Source organism: Bos indicus x Bos taurus, chromosome 19 (genome assembly GCF_003369695.1).
Source record: "Bos indicus x Bos taurus breed Angus x Brahman F1 hybrid chromosome 19, Bos_hybrid_MaternalHap_v2.0, whole genome shotgun sequence".
NCBI classification, from domain to species: Eukaryota; Metazoa; Chordata; class Mammalia; order Artiodactyla; family Bovidae; genus Bos; species Bos indicus x Bos taurus.
Window position 1 is genome coordinate 20,535,520 of NC_040094.1, and position 17,189 is coordinate 20,552,708.

The following is a 17,189-nucleotide window of genomic DNA, read 5'->3' on the forward strand; positions in this document are numbered from 1 at the left end:
GAATTCTGTGGACAGAGGAGCCTGTCCATGAGGCTACAGTCCATGGGGTCACAAACGCCATGGTTGGGGGTTGGGGTTTGCTCAGAGCTGGACAACTGAGCACCTTTCACCTTCACCAACACCCAGCACAAGGCCTTGCAGTGTGGCGGCTTCACAGACGTTTGTCGCATGCACTGAAGTCATGATCCTTGCCTCCGGAACTCATTGGTCGAGTAGCGAGGCCTTTAACTCCATAAACACCCAGTCTGAGTTCAGGGGTCTACATGGATAGCAGTGGGTCCCAAAGGAGGGGCATGCCCTTGAGAAGGCACTTAGCTTCATTCAAGGTCATGCTCAGTTGTTTCAGTTGTGCCCAACTCTTTGCGACCCTATGGACTACAGCCCACCAGGCTTCCCTGTCCTTTGGGACTCTCCAGGCAACAATACTGGAGTGGGTTGCCGTGCCCTCCTCTAGGAGATCTTCCCAACCTATGGATAGAACCCACATCTGTTACATCTCCTGCATTGGCAGGCAGGGTCTTTACCACTAGTGCCACCAAGGTCCAGGTTCTCCAAACCATCAGAATCTATGTCTACCTCCTAACTGCTATCAGTGGCTGTCAATACCACGGAGACACAGCATCTGTGGAGAGAGTGGATCCCTTCTCACTGACATCTGGGGAGGTAGGCTGTTCTTGTTCAGCTTTGAGCAATGAATGCAGAAGAGAAGCTTCATTAGACCTCTGAAACTGACTAGGGCTCATAACCTTGAGGTTGGCTGAGCCTGAGACCCCTATGCCTGTTCATTTCAGCCACCGGACAAAAGCAGGCCTCCTGAATCACCAGTCTCACCTGCTCCCATTTCCAAACAAATGTGGGTTTTCTCACCCCCACTGCTGACCTCCCTCCTGCCCCGTTCATGCTGTTATCTGGTACTCTTGTCCCTTGCAATTAGACTCCTCACCCTCCTCAGCACCCTAACCTGTCCTTGCTTGTACGTCTCCTCCTATCTGGCATGCTCTTCTTGCCTCCCTTATTCACCTGAAAAAACATTCTTTCCTCTATGAAGACTGAGCTTAAGCATGACGAAGGTGTTTTTTGCTTCCCCTCACATCATGTCTTCCAAGATTTTCTTCATGTTAAATGCTGAATGCAAAGCAATCAGATGACACTGGTACTTTAAAAAAAAAAAAAAGGAATACAATCTTAGGCAAAGTAACAAAGCCATAGTATCAAGAAAGGAGGTAAAAATCCTCTTAGTATTCTGCTTTATTCAGATTACACAGAGAGACAGTGATCTTCAAGTGCAGTCCATGGACCCCATGTGCAGTCCAAGGAATCCCCAAAATCCTTTCAGGAGATTCTCAAAGTCAAAACTACTTCCATAGTAGCAATCAGACTTTATTTGAGCATCCGTGATAAGAACACACACACATATATCAGTGGTTGGCCAAGAAACAATCACCACCTCCCAGCATCCCCCATTATTAGAAAGCAATAAACATGCCAACAAAAGCAGCACATCAGTCTGCCTGGATTATCATTCTTCCATTCAACAAATGCTTAAAGTTCGCCACTTTGGCAGCAGGCACACAGCTGGCCCAGAAGATTTTGCACTGACCAGCATATGGTCCCTGCCCTCAAGGGGTTCACTCTCAGACAGGAGACAATTACATAAAGAGATGGCTGCAGAACCATCTCTTCAGTCCACGATGTCTCAACCACACAGAACAGCACAGGGCTTCCTGAGCAAGTGGTGCTATTCCAAGCCTTTGGTGAAACTACCCGTCTGCCAGGCACCCCCTGCCACTCCCCCACCCCAAGCCAGCAAAGGCGGCCCGTGGTCCCCTCCTCTGACAGCAGGTCTCCCACTGGGGCAGATCCCACCCGGAAGAGAGATGCCTCAACCTTCATGCAAGTTCTGAAATTTTATCTTTACCTAGGACCGGACATTTCAATTAATGAATTAAAACATGAAAGAATGATCCCTCCTGGCAGCTGTCTGTCTGCCTGCCTCTAACCCTCAACATCGAACGTGACAGCACACAGCAGGGAACATACACCAGAGCTCTGACGTATTTACTTCATGATCTGCTGATCAGCTGAGCACACATGGGCGTATCTGAGTCACTGTAAGTCACGTGATCGCAAGCGCATCGTCTGGCTGGGAGTCCTCCAGGGACACTCACCACTGGTGTGGTCTCTCTTTGCATCTTCTCGCTGCTCCGCCCGCTCCAGCCAGTCACCCCAATGTTCCTTGCTCGCCCTCCCCGCTTCCTCCCTCTCACCCTGCTGTCCTTCCCCTCTTAAATCTAGAGGGTTTGGTACATTCACAGACCCAACTTGGTCATTTTGTGACCTTGAAAAGGGGTTCAATCTCTTGAAAAGGTGCTCCCTTCTCCTTGGCTCCCCAGGCCAGATCCTGGGTGAAGCACCTGGCATACATTAGGGCTTATGACTCCTCACTGTGGCCCCGTGAGGTAGTATGGTCATTACTGCCAGGATAGATGGGGAAACCGGGACTGAAGGAGGCGAGGTGAGTTACCCAAGAGCACTTTGTGTGGAGCTGGGACACGACCCAGGTCTGCCTTCTCCACGGACTTCAGGCTCATGATGACCCTCACGACTGCTTGCTTGCTCCTCCTCCCTCGTCTTCTAAGATGGAGCCAAAGTAGGCAAGGGCTGGTCACATGCAGCCTGAACCCATCAGTGTCTACTGCAGCTGCCCTGGCATTTTTTGTTTCGGTACCCTGAGATACGACAGATCCCACGAAGACAAGGACCAGGGCTTCTGTCTCTCTGGGCTGGGAGGGTCGGGGTCAGGAAGAGCAGCTGCTGGGTGGACCGCCAGGCACAGTGCAACTGTGAGGGCTCGGGGCCTGGGGTGACAAGCAGGGACAGAAGACGCCCACAGAGAACTAAGAGCTGATGTGGAGGGAGCCAGAGAGACGCGTGAGCACCGCGAGAGTGTCAGAGGCCGGCTTCCTCAGAGGGACATTTACTGGCCCCACCGCATACCATGTCCTGGGTCAGGCTCTTTGATTTCATCTTATCTAATCCTAACGAAGGAAGAAGTGGACTTGAAGCCAACACTCTTGAAAAGCCAGCGAGCTGAGCTCCAAATCCAGATCAGCCTGATTGTAAGGCCCACGCCCTGCCCTCTGCACAGGCTGCTGTGTGAGGGGACACCAGCTCTGCCTCTCAAACGACGACGTCCAGAGTAAATGAATCACTTTCAGAGCCAAGTGAGAAAACACCTTCTCCCCAAAGCTCACCTCATCACCAGCTGGAAAAGCAAATGTGAAGGACGCTGGGGACACAAATGTGGCAGGAAGCGCAGTCTGAGCAAATGACAAGCTTCTCCTATCGCTGATTTCCTGCTCCCAGCCAACCAGGCCAGTGGATATCCCAGCATGGTTGCTGCTGCTGCTAGGGCCGGGCAAAGCGAGGGCTCTCCATGTCAGCGTCTCCAAGGCAGCTGCACTCCTTATGCCCTGGAGTCTCAGTTTTGTTTTTTATACTGTAAGACAGAGACATCATTAGGAGTGGGTGAGGGAAACCGGCAGGGAAGGGAGGACCTGGGAAATCCTGAGAACTGTGGTCACTAGGCCTCAGCCGCCTCCTGCAGGGTCTTCATGGAGGCGGCAGGACCCTGTCAGCAGGCACCAGATGGTCAAGTCTCTACTTGGTACCAGTGGAAAAGGAAGCTGATGGAGTTGGGGAGAGAGGACAAAAATGACACCGGGAACACTGGAACTGAAAACTGTGGTGGGTCCGACCTTCTCCTCAAGCTGAGTCTTATTCAGAGGAGAAAAAAAGAATCTCAGGTTCTAGAAGACAACATTCAGAAACCATCTGGTCTGATACCTGAGTTTGAAAAACGAATCCTAGAGCCAACAGCTGGAGGATCTGATTCAGAAGGACCGGAAGGTGAGGTATGCTCCAGCTCTCAGGCTGTTCTAATACCAAAGTGTGAGGACCAGCAAGCCTGTCTATATTCTGACTCCCTTCCTGCCTCCACCAAAACAGACACTTGACTGTTTCCTCTGTAACCCGGCCTCACCCACCCAGCTTTCCTCTCATCCGTCACAAGGCTGCTGTCGGCTTTGGCACTACTGTTGCCTGGAGACTCCTCTCTTCCGTCTTCCTGTAGCCCCATCTTAACTTATTCAGCATTATTAGGCAGAAGTTTGCCTTTAGGGACTGAGGATGTGCAACCCTTTGCAGAAACTGCAACGGGAAGGGCATCTGCCATCCCCTTTGGTCTTCTGGAGGAGGGGAGCTGCTGGTCGGGGGCGGGCAGGGAAACACTCATTAGTCTCAACTGTGGGGCTGGGGCGACCCCTAGTGGTCACGGGGATTATAGCCCTCAACTCCCAACTTGAGGGTGGAAACAGGAGCCAAGGGCTTACTTTGTTCAGGATCCAGTCGGCATCTTCAATGGCTCTCTTAATAATCTGCTGGATCCTCTCAGGGTTGTCCTCATCCGAATGAACCCGGAAACTCTGGGGGTTTAAGTATAAGACACAATGACTTGGCAAAAATCAGGACTGGCAGCTTCAGAGCTGCAGTCGACAGCCAGGCATGCGGTGGGCATGGGGTACTCAACATTGCTCTTACCCCTCCACACACAGTTATGATGATCCTGCCGAGGTGAGCAAACAGGCTCCAAACCCTAACTCGCCACAACGCAACAGCAGCAGCATCTGAATCCGAGACTGATTACACAGCCTGTGCTCCTACCAGCAGGACAGCCGTGAAAGGGAAGACTGGCCCTGAGTTACCCCCTAATCAAGCTAGGTCCAAAGGTTATCAGGCAGCAGGGGCCTAAGGGACGCTTCCATCTCTCTGCTGCTCCCAAGAAGCCTGCTGTCAGTGGGCTGAGCTCACCGCATGCCTTCTCCCCGGGCAAGTACAGAGTTTCTCTGGGCCCCTGCTGGAAAGCCAGGCAGGGACGGAAGGAAAGTGGGGAGGGGGGCTTTGGAAAAACCAGCCAGGCCTTAAGTGGCGCAATGTGGGTTTGCTGTTTGCTTTGGCCAGATGTTCACCTTTGAGGACCAACATGAGACTCAGGTTCACTGGTGTGGCACTCGTGACCCTTCAAAAGAACTGGTTCCTTCCTTCCTCGGACCTGCCACTCTTGACCCTACCTGTCCTCCTATTTATCTTTAGGAGCACCTCAAATGCTCACCTCCAGGAAGTCCTCTCTGATTCCCTCAGACAGTTAATTGCTCCTTCTCCATATTTCCACAGCTCTCTGTTGCTACCTTTTTTTTTTTTTCCACTTTCCACATATTTCTATACATTTCAGTTTTTAACTTCTTATTTGGAAATAATTTCTAATCTACAGAAAAGCTGTAAGAATAATGTGAAAGAATTCCCTATTGGAAACACCAACTGTTAATATTTTGCCACATTTGCTTTATCATTCTCTATACAGGTTTGTATAAAAATCTGAGAAAGCATTTAAAAGTTGCAGGTATCATGCCCTTCATCCTTGAATACTTCAGACGTGTAAACACGGGCATTCTCTTACTTGACCACAGTAATCAATATCAGAAACATTGACATAATACTATTATCTAATCTACAGTCCATATTTCAACTTCATGAATTTCCCAGTAATCTTCTTTATCATCATTTTTTCTGGTCCAGGATCCAAGCTGGGATCACTCCTGACACTTAGTTGTCACATCTCTTTGGTCCCCTTTAAATCAGAGCAGCCGTCTGCCTTTGTATTTCATGACACTGCCGTATGCGGTGTGCACAGTCCGGTTAAGCGGTAGATGGTCACTTAGTCTGGGTTTACCTAATGTTTCCTCTTGATTAAATTCAGGTTGTGCATTATTGGCAGAAATGCCTGTCAAAATGATGTTATGTCTCACACTCAATTTTAATTATCCATTCAGCTGTCTTATTCAAGCCTTGGCACAGAGTTGGTATCCCCAGATGATGCATGCTGTTTCCTAAACAGAAACCAGAGAGGAAGGAGCTGGGCTAGCCAGCACTGCTTTCCGGTAGCTCTTACTCAAATGCCACCAGCCCACACCATCACCACCTGAAAGACCAGCCCTGCCCACTGCCGCGGGCCCCAACCCTGTGACGGGCCCCCTATCGCAGGAAGCCCCACCCCCACCCCAAGCCCAGGGTACCCTGCTCGCACCTGCCTGACGGCATGCTTGTAATGCTCCTGGATGCCCTTGGTGGGCAGCTGCCGGCAACAGCGCAGCAGATATCGGTAGAGCTGCAGCGGCGTCTGGACCAGCTCTGCCCCCGGTAGTGGGGCCATCCGCCAGACCTCAGTCCCTGGAAAATGCACAGCATCACTTCTAGGCATGCAGCCAATACTCTGCCCTGGCCCCCAGCTCCTAGCACTCTGGGAAGCAGGCGTATTTGACCCAGTGTGGATGGAGGCCTGATCCCCATGGAACCGAGCCCCTGAGCTCAGGCTGGGCATCAGCCCTGCAGAAGGCTCATCCCCGAGCAGGCCCACAAGGACAAAGGTGGGAGGCACGGCTGTATCCTGTGGTCTTTCTTCTGGAGACTGACAACAAGTGAGAAGACCCTGCATCGTAATCACGGAGAAACCAGCTGACTTCAGGAGGATGGAGTGGAGAGTGGAGAAGATGCCCAGAGGTCTGAGCCTCACTATTCAAAGTGTGGTCCGGCAGCACCGACATCACCAGCAGCTAATTAGAAACACTTCTCACCCCAAAACAACCAGGCCTGCAATTTAACAAGATGCGCACAGGATCCTGCTGGACCTCGACCACAGCATCTTGCCTGATGTCCTTGCCTGAAGCCTGTCACTCCCCAGCCGCCGCCACACTGATGCCAGCATGAGCTCTGGAACCAGTGTGCTGGGCTCACCCCACTGTCAGATGCAAGGATCTTCTCCCAGATCCCCTGAGCCAGCAAGTAGGTCACCTCTTATGCCTATGCACACACGGCCCCCTTAGCCTGGAGCTCCCTTCCCCATCTCCTCCACCTGAGGAACCCGTGCCTGTCCTTCCAGGGCCAGCTCAGTGTCGCTTCCTCCAGGAAGCCCTTTGTGACTGTCCCTTGCTTGGGGGGGGGGGGGGGGGGGCGGGGCGGGGTGTGCTGCAGTGCCCTGTTTCTAAAGCTGTTATAGCACTTCCCACACTGCTGGGGACTTACCTGCTGCCAGGCCTCCAGAGCCTGGCCCAGGCCCCAACACTTCACTTCGTGCCCTGTTTGTTGAACTGGACTGAATAGAATCTGTTATCTCCTGTTATCTCCTCTGCACAGACTTCCCCTCTTAGAGAGAGGCTCACTGTGTTCCAAATGGAGGAGCTAAAAGACCAAGATTAAGTGGCTGGCCTTGGTTTAAAAGTAACATAAAAATAAGTCAGACAACCTGCACCCACTCTAAAAAATAAAGAACTAGAACACTAAATCTAATCTATGGAAACTAGGAAAGGAAACTTACTAAGGAGCTAAACTAGGAGAGGAAACTTATAAGGAGCTAGTTCCAGAGGCTCTTTCATTTCCAGCGTTTTATCTTCCTGGTAACAATGTCTGTCTATCTTCACAGCTAAATTTGCCAAGTGCTCCTTGTATTTTGGCCTCTCACTCTCACAGTGGGGTGGGCTAGTGGCCGCTGGCCCCCACCACCCATCCTCCCACCTGGTAACATCCTGGGATGAGCCACTGGGGATCCACCCTTCCAGGTCTCCGCCCCCAAGGTCTGGATGGGGCGCCACTCCAGGCCTGACCATTCAGAGCCCTTGATCTACATGGTCGCTGGGATTGGCTCGCAGATGGGCACGTGACAAGCTGGTCCAATCAGAGCAGATCTCACCGCCTCTGCAGGGGTGAATGAAAAGGCTCCACTCTAGACTTGATGCCGAGAGCACTTCACCCCCAAAGAAGCCATCTTGCCTCCTCTTGAAGCCTGAGACTGAAGCCACATGGCAGATGGCGGAGCTGAGACCCTGAGTGACACCAAGTCTGAAGAAGTCACCTGAGCCCAAACACCATGCCCCTGAAGGTAGTCCCACCCCTAGATTTGGGTTCGTTTTGTCACTTGCAACCAAGAGAGTCCTGACTGATGGAGAGATCCAGCCCTCCCACATCCTGTGTCCCCAGTGAGCTCCGATGGCTCCAGCTCTAAGAGTGCCAACAGGGCAGGGCGCAACCTGCCAGTCCAACTAGCCACACTTCAGCACAGCAGAGAGGGGAACCACATATGGTGGGGACAGAGACTCTCAAGGGCCACCCACAGAAGACATACCCGAAATCCCCAACCTGATGGGCAGGGCAGACTCCCTGGGCAGGCTTCCCCAAACTATATAAAGTGCTAATCAAACATTGTAAAATGCTAGTCGTGTAACAGATGGTTACCATCTGCAGTTTTTAAAATTAACACTTGGAGAGAATGCAACTTTGTTACATTACTTAAAAACTCAATACTTAGAAACCAACCCAGCAAGTATGGGCGGGAGATTATTTTCAGCTCAATTATAATACTTAGTCATTCTCCGTAATAACAGCAGAGAATGCCTGTGTGGGTCCACTCAGAAGAGTTTAAAATGCTTTAATTTAATTTAAAGCATGGGTTTGCTATTATTTAAGGCACAAGGAACTTCATATCACCGTTGCTAAACCTGTAGTCAAACCCTGTGGCTAGGAACGCTTACTTCTTATATCCTGCTCTTTGAATTTGACCTTAGCCTCTACCTTGGCTCCCTGCCTCATCAGAGATACCCCTGACTTCCCAAAGCTGTCACAGAGACAGCCTGCCTTCTCCTCAACCCCCACGCCACCGGCCTGTGTGTGTGTGCATGTTAGTCGCTTAGTCGGGTCCGACTCTTTGTGACCCCATGGACTGTAGCCAGCCAGGCTCCCCTGTCCCTGGAATTCTCCAGGCAGGAATACTGAAGTGGGTAGCCATTCCCTTCTCCAGGGGATCTTCTTGACCTAGGGATCGAACCCAGGTCTCCTGCATTGCAGGAAGATTCTTTACTACTGAGCCACCAGGGAAGCCCACCACTGGTCTCTGAATCCTAACAAATTCTACCTCTGGACAACCCCTCAAATCTGTCCCCTCTTATTTCTGCTGCATATGCTTGGCTCAGACTCATCACAGCCCAGGCAACACCTGCAAGAGTTCCCAGCAATCTACTGTCTGCCAATTTATTCTGCAATTAATTGGGTGAATCTTTCCAAAACACACATCACAGCAAAGTCATGCTCCTGCTTAAAGCCCCTGATGTCCACTCCAGCCCCATCACTCACAACAACTTTTCCCAAAATATGGGACAAAGATGAAAATATTTTAAGCAGTATATGGACCAACATCTTTTTATTGTCATGCGTTGATATTTATTTTCATGTGTAATGAGAAAAAAATTCCATAATCTCATAGGTATCACAGCTTAAAACAGTTTAAAAAATGGACAGGCAGAAAAGTGATTTTTAAAAATGTATCAAGCAAGTGAGGATGCAGTTGAAATCTGGATATGCCAAGAGTCATGAAAGCGGTACTGAACTTTGGAAAAGCACTGGTCTATAGAATAAATTCCATACTGCCTTCCTCCAAGACCCCCTCTTGATCTGGCCCCTTCCCACCACCCCTCAACACATCACCCACTGCTCGCTACTGAGTCCAGGCAAACTTGAGCTGATGGCACACTCCAGACAGCCTGTCACAAAGAGTCGGACAGGACTGAGCGACCAGGCACACTGAGCACAGGCCGCCTGGGCACAGGTCACGTGGGTATCTGCCACCTGGGAAACAGGCTCTTGAGGAGAGTTACAAAGAGCCAGATGATGAGTTCATGCACCCCTACGTGGGTCTGAATCAGCCTCTTCCTGCTTCGAACTTTTCTGGAAGATCCTGTTGCCTGGCCTTCCAGAAATGTCTAGATCCTTGCCCAGTTCTCCAGGGATTTCCCTTGATTCTCTGAGCTTCTAACACTCTTTCAATAATTTCCTTTTGGTTAATTCCTCCTACCCCTCTTACCCCCCACATGGAATGAGACTCACCTCCTTATCTGTTTCCCCACAGCCTGCTGTACGTACAGGAATCACCCTCTGCTTTCTCGTCCATCTCCCTGCCCAGCAAAACCCCACTGAGGGCAAGGACTGTGTCAGGCCCTCCACCTTGGCACCTCGGTGCCCAAGACAGCCCTGGGCACCCAGTGGACTCCTCCATCAGTGCTTGCTGAGTGAAGAACCTCAAAACCCAAGCACTCTCCAAGCTTGAGAAAACAAAAGCTCAGCCTCCTCCCTGCCTTCTCGGTCCAAAGGTAACAGACGGTCCTGTGCTCCTGCCCACTATAAAGTGAGGACCGCCGCCTTCCGCACGATCCTCCATGCCTGGGTACTTCCGGGCATCACCTCTGGCAAAAACACCCTACTTTCCCACCCAGATACTCCAGGCTTCTTCCAGCTTCCAGCTCATCTGCAGGAATTCTCGCAGGTCACCAACACCTCCTACTTCACTGAGTCTAGAGAAGCCCTCAGACCAAAGTATCCTTAACTCCCCTCCACCACAAAATCTATCTTCACCTGAGAGCCAACCAAGACGCTAAGCACAGTGCAAGTTGTATTACAATAACCCTCTGATGAAAAGCATTATTATCCCACTTGGCAGATGTGGAAACTGAGGCTGAAAAGTGGGCTGACGTGCCCAGGAACACACAGCCAGTGAGTGGTGGAGCTGGGTTGTAGGCTCTGGCTCCAGCTCCAGTGCCCCAACCTCCCTAAGTTCTTGGAGAAAAGGGGGCCTTTCCTTTTCCAAGGACTCCTTAGCCCTGGGTTAACCCAACACCCTTCTCAACTGTTGCCTCTTCAGTCCCTCCCTATGCTCAGCCAGACTGAGCCTCTGAGAACAAAACTCTCTCATCTTTGAGCCCATTGCTTGATATCCTTAAATGGCATCCACAGAACCAACCCAAGGGTCTCGAGTATGTGTGTGTTTGTGGTGGAGCGGGGTGTTGAAGACGTTCCCCAATCAACCCCCAATCTCTACCCCATCTGCAACCAAATCCCCACACTCCCCACTCTTCCCAGCTCTGCCTCCTCTGTCCCTCCCACAGTGCCTGGCATGCAGTGGCCACTCAACAGAGGGGTGTCAAGATTGAATCCTCCCTCTCCCCAACAACAGTTAGGCCACTTTTCTGCCCCTGAGTACTGACTGAGTAGAACTGTGAAGCATGCGGGTCCGACACCATGGCAAGGCTGATGTGAGGATAAGTAAGAGACACGCGTGCCTGGTTTACGGCAGCAGCACACGGATATGACCTCCCTCTCCCGGGTCCTGCTCTGACCCTGGAGGAGCAGCAAAAGAAAAAACAGTAAGTCAAGATGCCCTTTTCACGCCTGCCAATACAGGAGACACGAGAGATGCAGGTTCAATCCCTGGACTGGGAAGATCCCCTAGAGGACGAAACGGCAACCCACTCCAGTCTTCTTGTCTGAAAAATTCCATGGATAAGAGGAGCCTGGTGGGCCACAGTCCATGAGGTCACCAAGAGTTGGACACGACTGAGCACACATGTCCACAGTAGGAATGGCCTGCTAAAGGAAGCTTTTGGTGCAAACTGAGATCAAGGGACGTTAGTGGGTTTCATCGACTCAATTAGAGGAAGAAAAAAATAGACCTTTTTTTCCTTTGAAATCAAAGTACAGATCAGGTGAAATTTATTTAGCTTTTTCCCAAATCAGAAGTGAGTTCTGGTTACTCATCCTGCAGCCTTTAATGAATTAGAAACTTACAGAAACACCCAAAGTTGCAGGCTCATGGGGAAAGGTGTTAACTTGAATGAACAGAAATAGTGCAAAGTAGGTCACCCTTCAAAACCAGGATGCCAAAGCCCTGAAAGCAACCTCTGCACACCAGGTGTCAAAAAATCTCTTCTTATTGGTGGGGAGTCACCCAGTTTTTCTCCCTCACCTCCTTCCCTCTCAGCAGTGCACTGAAGTCCTTTCACTTCGGAGTTAAGACCTGCTCTGGAAAATTTTACTCACTGTTCTGAGCTCTGCCTTTTGGAGCTAAGTCTCCCTAACCTACTGCTGAGTCCAGACTGTCAGTATTCAAGGTCAGTCATCCCCGACCCCCAGCCTTATCTTTTCCAAGATAAGCACGCTGAAAAGTGCTGTAACCCCCCCATCTCACCCACCCTCCTCTCTGGACACACCCCCTCACTATCCATCTCACTCTTAAACATACTCCAGAGGGAAAAACCACAGTTTGCTTGTGTTCTGACCAGCTCCGTGGGCACTGGAGCTCATGGGGCAATTCCCAGCTCCTCTACCTGGGAATCCAAGGAACGCAACCCAGACTGCCTTCTATGCTCCAGCCCTCATCTGGCCCTGGCATTTGACTCAAAGGAACTTGTTTCCCGTGAACTATGCTTAAGTCTGTTTCCCCGTCTTGTATTTTATTAATTCAGTCCGGAGTCACAGTCTGCCCCAATCTCTGGGGTACCAGGTCCTGTCTCTTATTCAGTTCAATTCACCACAACGAAAGCACAGAAGCAATCACATACAAGGCACAAATGGGGCACAAAGAGACAGGAACTTCAGCAAGCTCTGCCAGCCACTCCTGCAAGGCCATTCAGAGCCTCTAGCCCATGTGCGACTCTGGACTCAACCCCAGGAGCACAGAGGTGAGCACCTGATGGGTTACCTGGCTCTCCTACCCCAAGGCCTCTGCACAGCTGACGGCGTGTCTTACCACCTACCATTCAGGGAGTGATTGGCATGTGCCAGGGAGGTGCTGAGAGCTCTTCATGTGTTATCTCATGTATCCTCAGAACGGTCTTACGGACTGGGTATCATTAGCCCCATTTTACAGACAAGGAAACTGCCAACTCTAGAGGTAAGCAACTTGCCAGAGGCCACACAGCTAGTACACGGTCAGGTGAGGAATCATACCTAGGCCCATTTTATTCCAAAGTCCATGCCCTTACCTGCTCCTAACACCACCTATGTCCACATCTGAGACATGTACAAATGTCCAGATCAGTGCTAAGGACCCCAGCTGAGAACACTCCCCAGGGCTCGTCAAGACCAGGTCCCAGCATCCATGGAAGCGCTTGACTATACTATGTCCAGTTCCTATTTTTCCACCTTCTCCATAAACCCTTGTTCCATGCTTTTCAGAAACCCAAGAACCTCATTTACGGCTTCCCCTGCATACAGATGAAAACACAAGTCCTGAGACTATGTCACTTACACAACCAAAGGAGTAACCAGAGAGACACCAAACAAAACAAAAAAGCTCCTAGGAAACTCTGAAGAGTTTATGGACTCTTCAAAAGGGGACGACAGAATACAGGAGAATGAGACAGAATAAAGAAAAAGAAGGAAAACAAAGTCACAAAGGGAATTTCCTGGGAGCCGCATGATATCACCAAAAGAGATTCTGAGAAATAGGGCTTTGGCCCCATTTAACCCCACTGTCTCTTTCCCTAACCTGTGCCCTGACAAAAAGACACCTAAAAATAAATGGGGGAAAAAGTCATACATTAAAAAAGAATGGAACTACAGAAAATAATCAGAAATTCTGCCCCACTGAGCACTGATAGAAGCTAAATTAAGCCTGAACAGCCCATTGTTTAAATATGCAATTATTCTTCGGGGTGAGGAAAGTCACAATATAGGAACAGAATGGTTCTGCTCCCCCAACTCCAGGGCTCCAGCTTGCATGCACGTTCTCTTAAGTTAGAAATGGAACAACCCTTGCTCCTCTGGTCTCTCTTGACATGGTCAAGGCTCCAGCCCCACGTCCCACGCTTGAGCCTTGCAGCCTCCCTAGATACTACCTCTGTTCCCAGCTTTGTAACAATGCCTCCTAATCAGACTCTCTCCTTCCAGTCTGGCCCCGACAGTGCCGCCCACAGACACATCCTACAAAAAACATACCAGCCTCTGTGGAATGTTCTTTATCCAAGTCTGGTTGGATGAAGTCTGTTTCCATCTTCTCTCATGAAACTCACCTTCTCTGGCCTTCTGCCTCCTTCTCTGTAACCTGGACAATGGAGTATGTATCTCACGGGGCTGGGGTGAGGGAGGTGTTTGCAAAGATCACGCCTAGGCCAGGGTCTGGCACCATCGGGTACTTGGACATCTCACCCTTTCCTACTCTACCCGGCTACCTGTGATCCTAGATGTCTGTGAGCTTCCGGGGGACAGAGACTCTACTGTATTAGTTACCCCTCCATAGTCAACAGTGCCCGGGAACAAAACAAAATCTCAATAAATGTGTAGAAGGCAGTGGCACCCCACTCCAGTACTCTTGCCTGGAAAATCCCATGGACAGAGGAGCCTGGTGGGCTGCAGTCCATGGGGTCGCTAAGAGTCGGACACGACTGAGCAACTTCACTTTCACTTTTCACTTTGATGCATTGGAGAAGGAAATGGCAACCCACTCCAGTGTTCTTGCCTGGAGAATCCCAGGGACGCGGGAGCCTGGTGGACTGCCGTCTATGGGGTCGCACAGAGTCGGATACGACTCAAGTGACTTAGCAGCAGCAGCAGCAATGGCGTCTCGCTTACCAGACAGGAACTAAAGGCAGGAGGAGGGGACTGTCCTGAAGACATGAAGCCAGCAGGTGGCAGAGCCGGGTCTCAAACTCAGGTCCTCCGCTCTGAATCCACAGCTCTATCACATGTGCTATCTCAAAGGATCTCAAACATCACATTTGTAGGCCCAAACCACCCTGGGCCTTCACCAGTTAGAGGTGAACCTGGCGAGGTCATCCCCCAAAAGCAAACCAGAAACATCATCCAAAAGGTGAACACGCTGGCTGCAGAGCAGAGCAACCAGCAACCTTAGCTCAATCTAGTGATATCTGGACTGCTTTGTGCCAATGGCTTTGCCCACACAGGCCACCAGTCTGTTCGAGGGTCAAAGAAGGGAACTGGCACAGCCACCAGATGTCAGATACTGGGCTGGGTATTTCAAAGGGGCTACTTAAACTGAGGCTCAAGGTCACACAGAAGAACCTGGTAAGAGCCACAGCTGGGCCTCTCTCTTCTTAACCCAAGCTCTTTCTACACACACCAGGGCTTGTCTCCAAGGGCCCTTGAGCCAAAGGCTCCTAGTTTACCATTTTCCTCTCCTGCTCCTCCTCCTTCTGGCCTCCTTGCTGGCCTTCACATACCTAACCACCTTTCAAGGCACCCACGTGGCTCACCCACCTGTGTATCCAAGTCTCACTTGAGACCTTCTCTGACCACAGTCCCGCCTACTTTGCTTCACAGCATTTTTCACCACTGTATATATTTATTTCTCTTTGTATTAATTCCCCCTCTGGAACGTAAGTTCCACAAGAGCAGGAGTAATTTTGTTCATGGCTGTATCCTTAGCACAGTGTCTGACACACAGAAGGCACATGTGTGTGTTGAAACAGTCATCAAGCACTCATAAAGTGCTAGATGCTGGAGTTACAGAAACAATCAAGGTGACCCTTCACCCCAAGAAATTTACACATTAACAGGATAATAAAAAAAAAAAAACCCAAGTATTAGTAAATACTACAGATGGTGCAGGCTTCCCCAGTGGCTCAGACAGTGAAGAATCTACCCGTAATGCAGGACATCCAGGTTCGATCCCTGGATTGGGAAGATACCCTGGAGGACAGCATGGCAACCCACTCCACTATTCTTGCCTGGAGAATCCCATGGACAGAGGAGCCTGGCAGGATACAGTCCACAGGGTCACAAAGAACTGGAAGCACTGAATGAAGCTGAGCATGCACAGGTGGTGCAGTGGTCAAGAATCCCCCTGCCAATGCTGGAGACTCAAGAGATGTGGCTTAAATCTCCGCGTTGGGAAGACCCGCCTGGAGAAGGAAGTGGCAACCCACTCCAGTACTCTTGCCTGGAGAATTCCATGGACAGAGTTGCCTGGCGGGCTACAGTCTATGGGGTCGCAAAGAGTGGGGCACGACTGAGCATGCACACACGCAGACCACAAAGTGGAATTCAGGTCCCCAGAGACTGGCACACGGGGTCCCTCACCCAGTCAAGGGTCAGAGAAGGTTTCTTGAGAAAGGGACATTAAATCTGAGGGACAAGGAGAGTGTGGCTGGGTAAAGGTAGGGAGAGAGGCCTGTGTCCTGTGACTGAACTAAAAAGACACTGAGCTGTGCACTTTAAGGGAGTGAACTGTATGCCATGTAAAAACAAACAAAAGGACAGATTAAGTCGTAAAGGCGCAGGAGTTCCGGCCACGGGCTCGATCTGTTAGGCAGAAGAGTAGATAAAGGTGACTCGAGGTAAGCGCGCTCACAGGCTGCTGCGAGCACTCGGGCCGCGCAGGGGCCGTGACTGCTTTTAAAAATTGGCAAACCGAGGCCCGACAGGCACATTTCACCAGCAGGCCCGGCGCCCGCAGACCCCTGGGCTCCTCGTGGCGCTCCCAAGCCCCCTCCCCGAAGTCCGGGGCCTTCTCCTCCGACCCCCGGCCCTCAGCCAGCCCCTGCCGCGAGGCCTGCGGCGTGTACAGGGAGCCGCACTCCGGACAACCCGGCTCTCTGGAGGTCAGAGGGTCGAGAGAGCGGCGCTGGGTCTTCCACAGGCCGCGCCAGGTCGAGGACGCCCCGAGGCCTCCCAACCGCAGTCCGTCCCTGCCGCCCCAGGTGTCTCCGGTCCCCGCTCGCCCGCCCACGCTCCCGCCCTCCGCCTGTGCCGAGCGGCTCACCCGCCTCCGCTGGGGAACATCCGCCTCAGTCGCGGCGGCCACGAGTGCGCCTGCGCCCCGCGGCTGCCGAGCACCGCCCCCGCCAGGCGACTGTGCGTCGAGCGCCCTCTTCCGGCCGCGCGTGGGACTTGGCGTCTGTTAATGAGGGAACTGGATTGGGTGCCCTTTTCCCTGATCCGAGCCCACCTTGTGAAAAAATAAAACTATCCAACTAACAGCCTTCTTCTCGGAGAAGGAAATAGGAACCCACTCCAAGATTCTTGTCTGGGAGAGCCCATGGACAGAGGAGCCTGGCGGGCTACCGTCCATGGGGTCTCAAAGAGTTGGACATGACCGAGTTGACTGAGCAACAGCCTTCTTGAAACACCCACTCTTCCTTTTGGCTTTTGCCACCTCAGAGACAAGTCTCCCCCCATTTTCCTGAATATGAATTACTGCTAAAATATGAGTGTTCAAGATCTGCGAAAAGGCTTGCAGGAGGACTTTTCCTAAGCCACTCGTGTTGATGACGGAATTATATTTGGATGGGAAACTG

At 51.3% G+C, this 17,189-nt stretch overlaps 1 protein-coding gene across 5 annotated transcripts in view; it reads right to left on the reverse strand.

The window, feature by feature from the left end:
• Positions 1 to 16,749, reverse strand: part of LYRM9 (LYR motif containing 9) — a 43,445-nt gene extending 26,696 nt beyond the window's left edge. For 3 of the 5 annotated variants that reach the window (XR_003506716.1, XR_003506714.1, XR_003506717.1), the window contains exons 1-4: positions 16,655 to 16,749; positions 6,143 to 6,285; positions 4,392 to 4,484; positions 3,255 to 3,499 (exon numbers count right to left, since the gene is read on the reverse strand). Coding sequence is in view for 1 of the 5 variants with exons in the window: in XM_027517110.1 (XP_027372911.1) it covers positions 3,482 to 3,499; positions 4,392 to 4,484; positions 6,143 to 6,268 (237 nt within the window). In the remaining 4 variants the exon portion in view is untranslated. Of the gene's footprint in view, positions 1 to 1,020; positions 1,157 to 1,211; positions 3,500 to 4,391; positions 4,485 to 6,142; positions 6,286 to 16,654 lie in introns of those variants that run through there. The other 2 variants (XR_003506715.1, XM_027517110.1) reach the window with 2 other exon arrangements.
• Between the last annotated feature and the right edge of the window lie 440 nt (positions 16,750 to 17,189).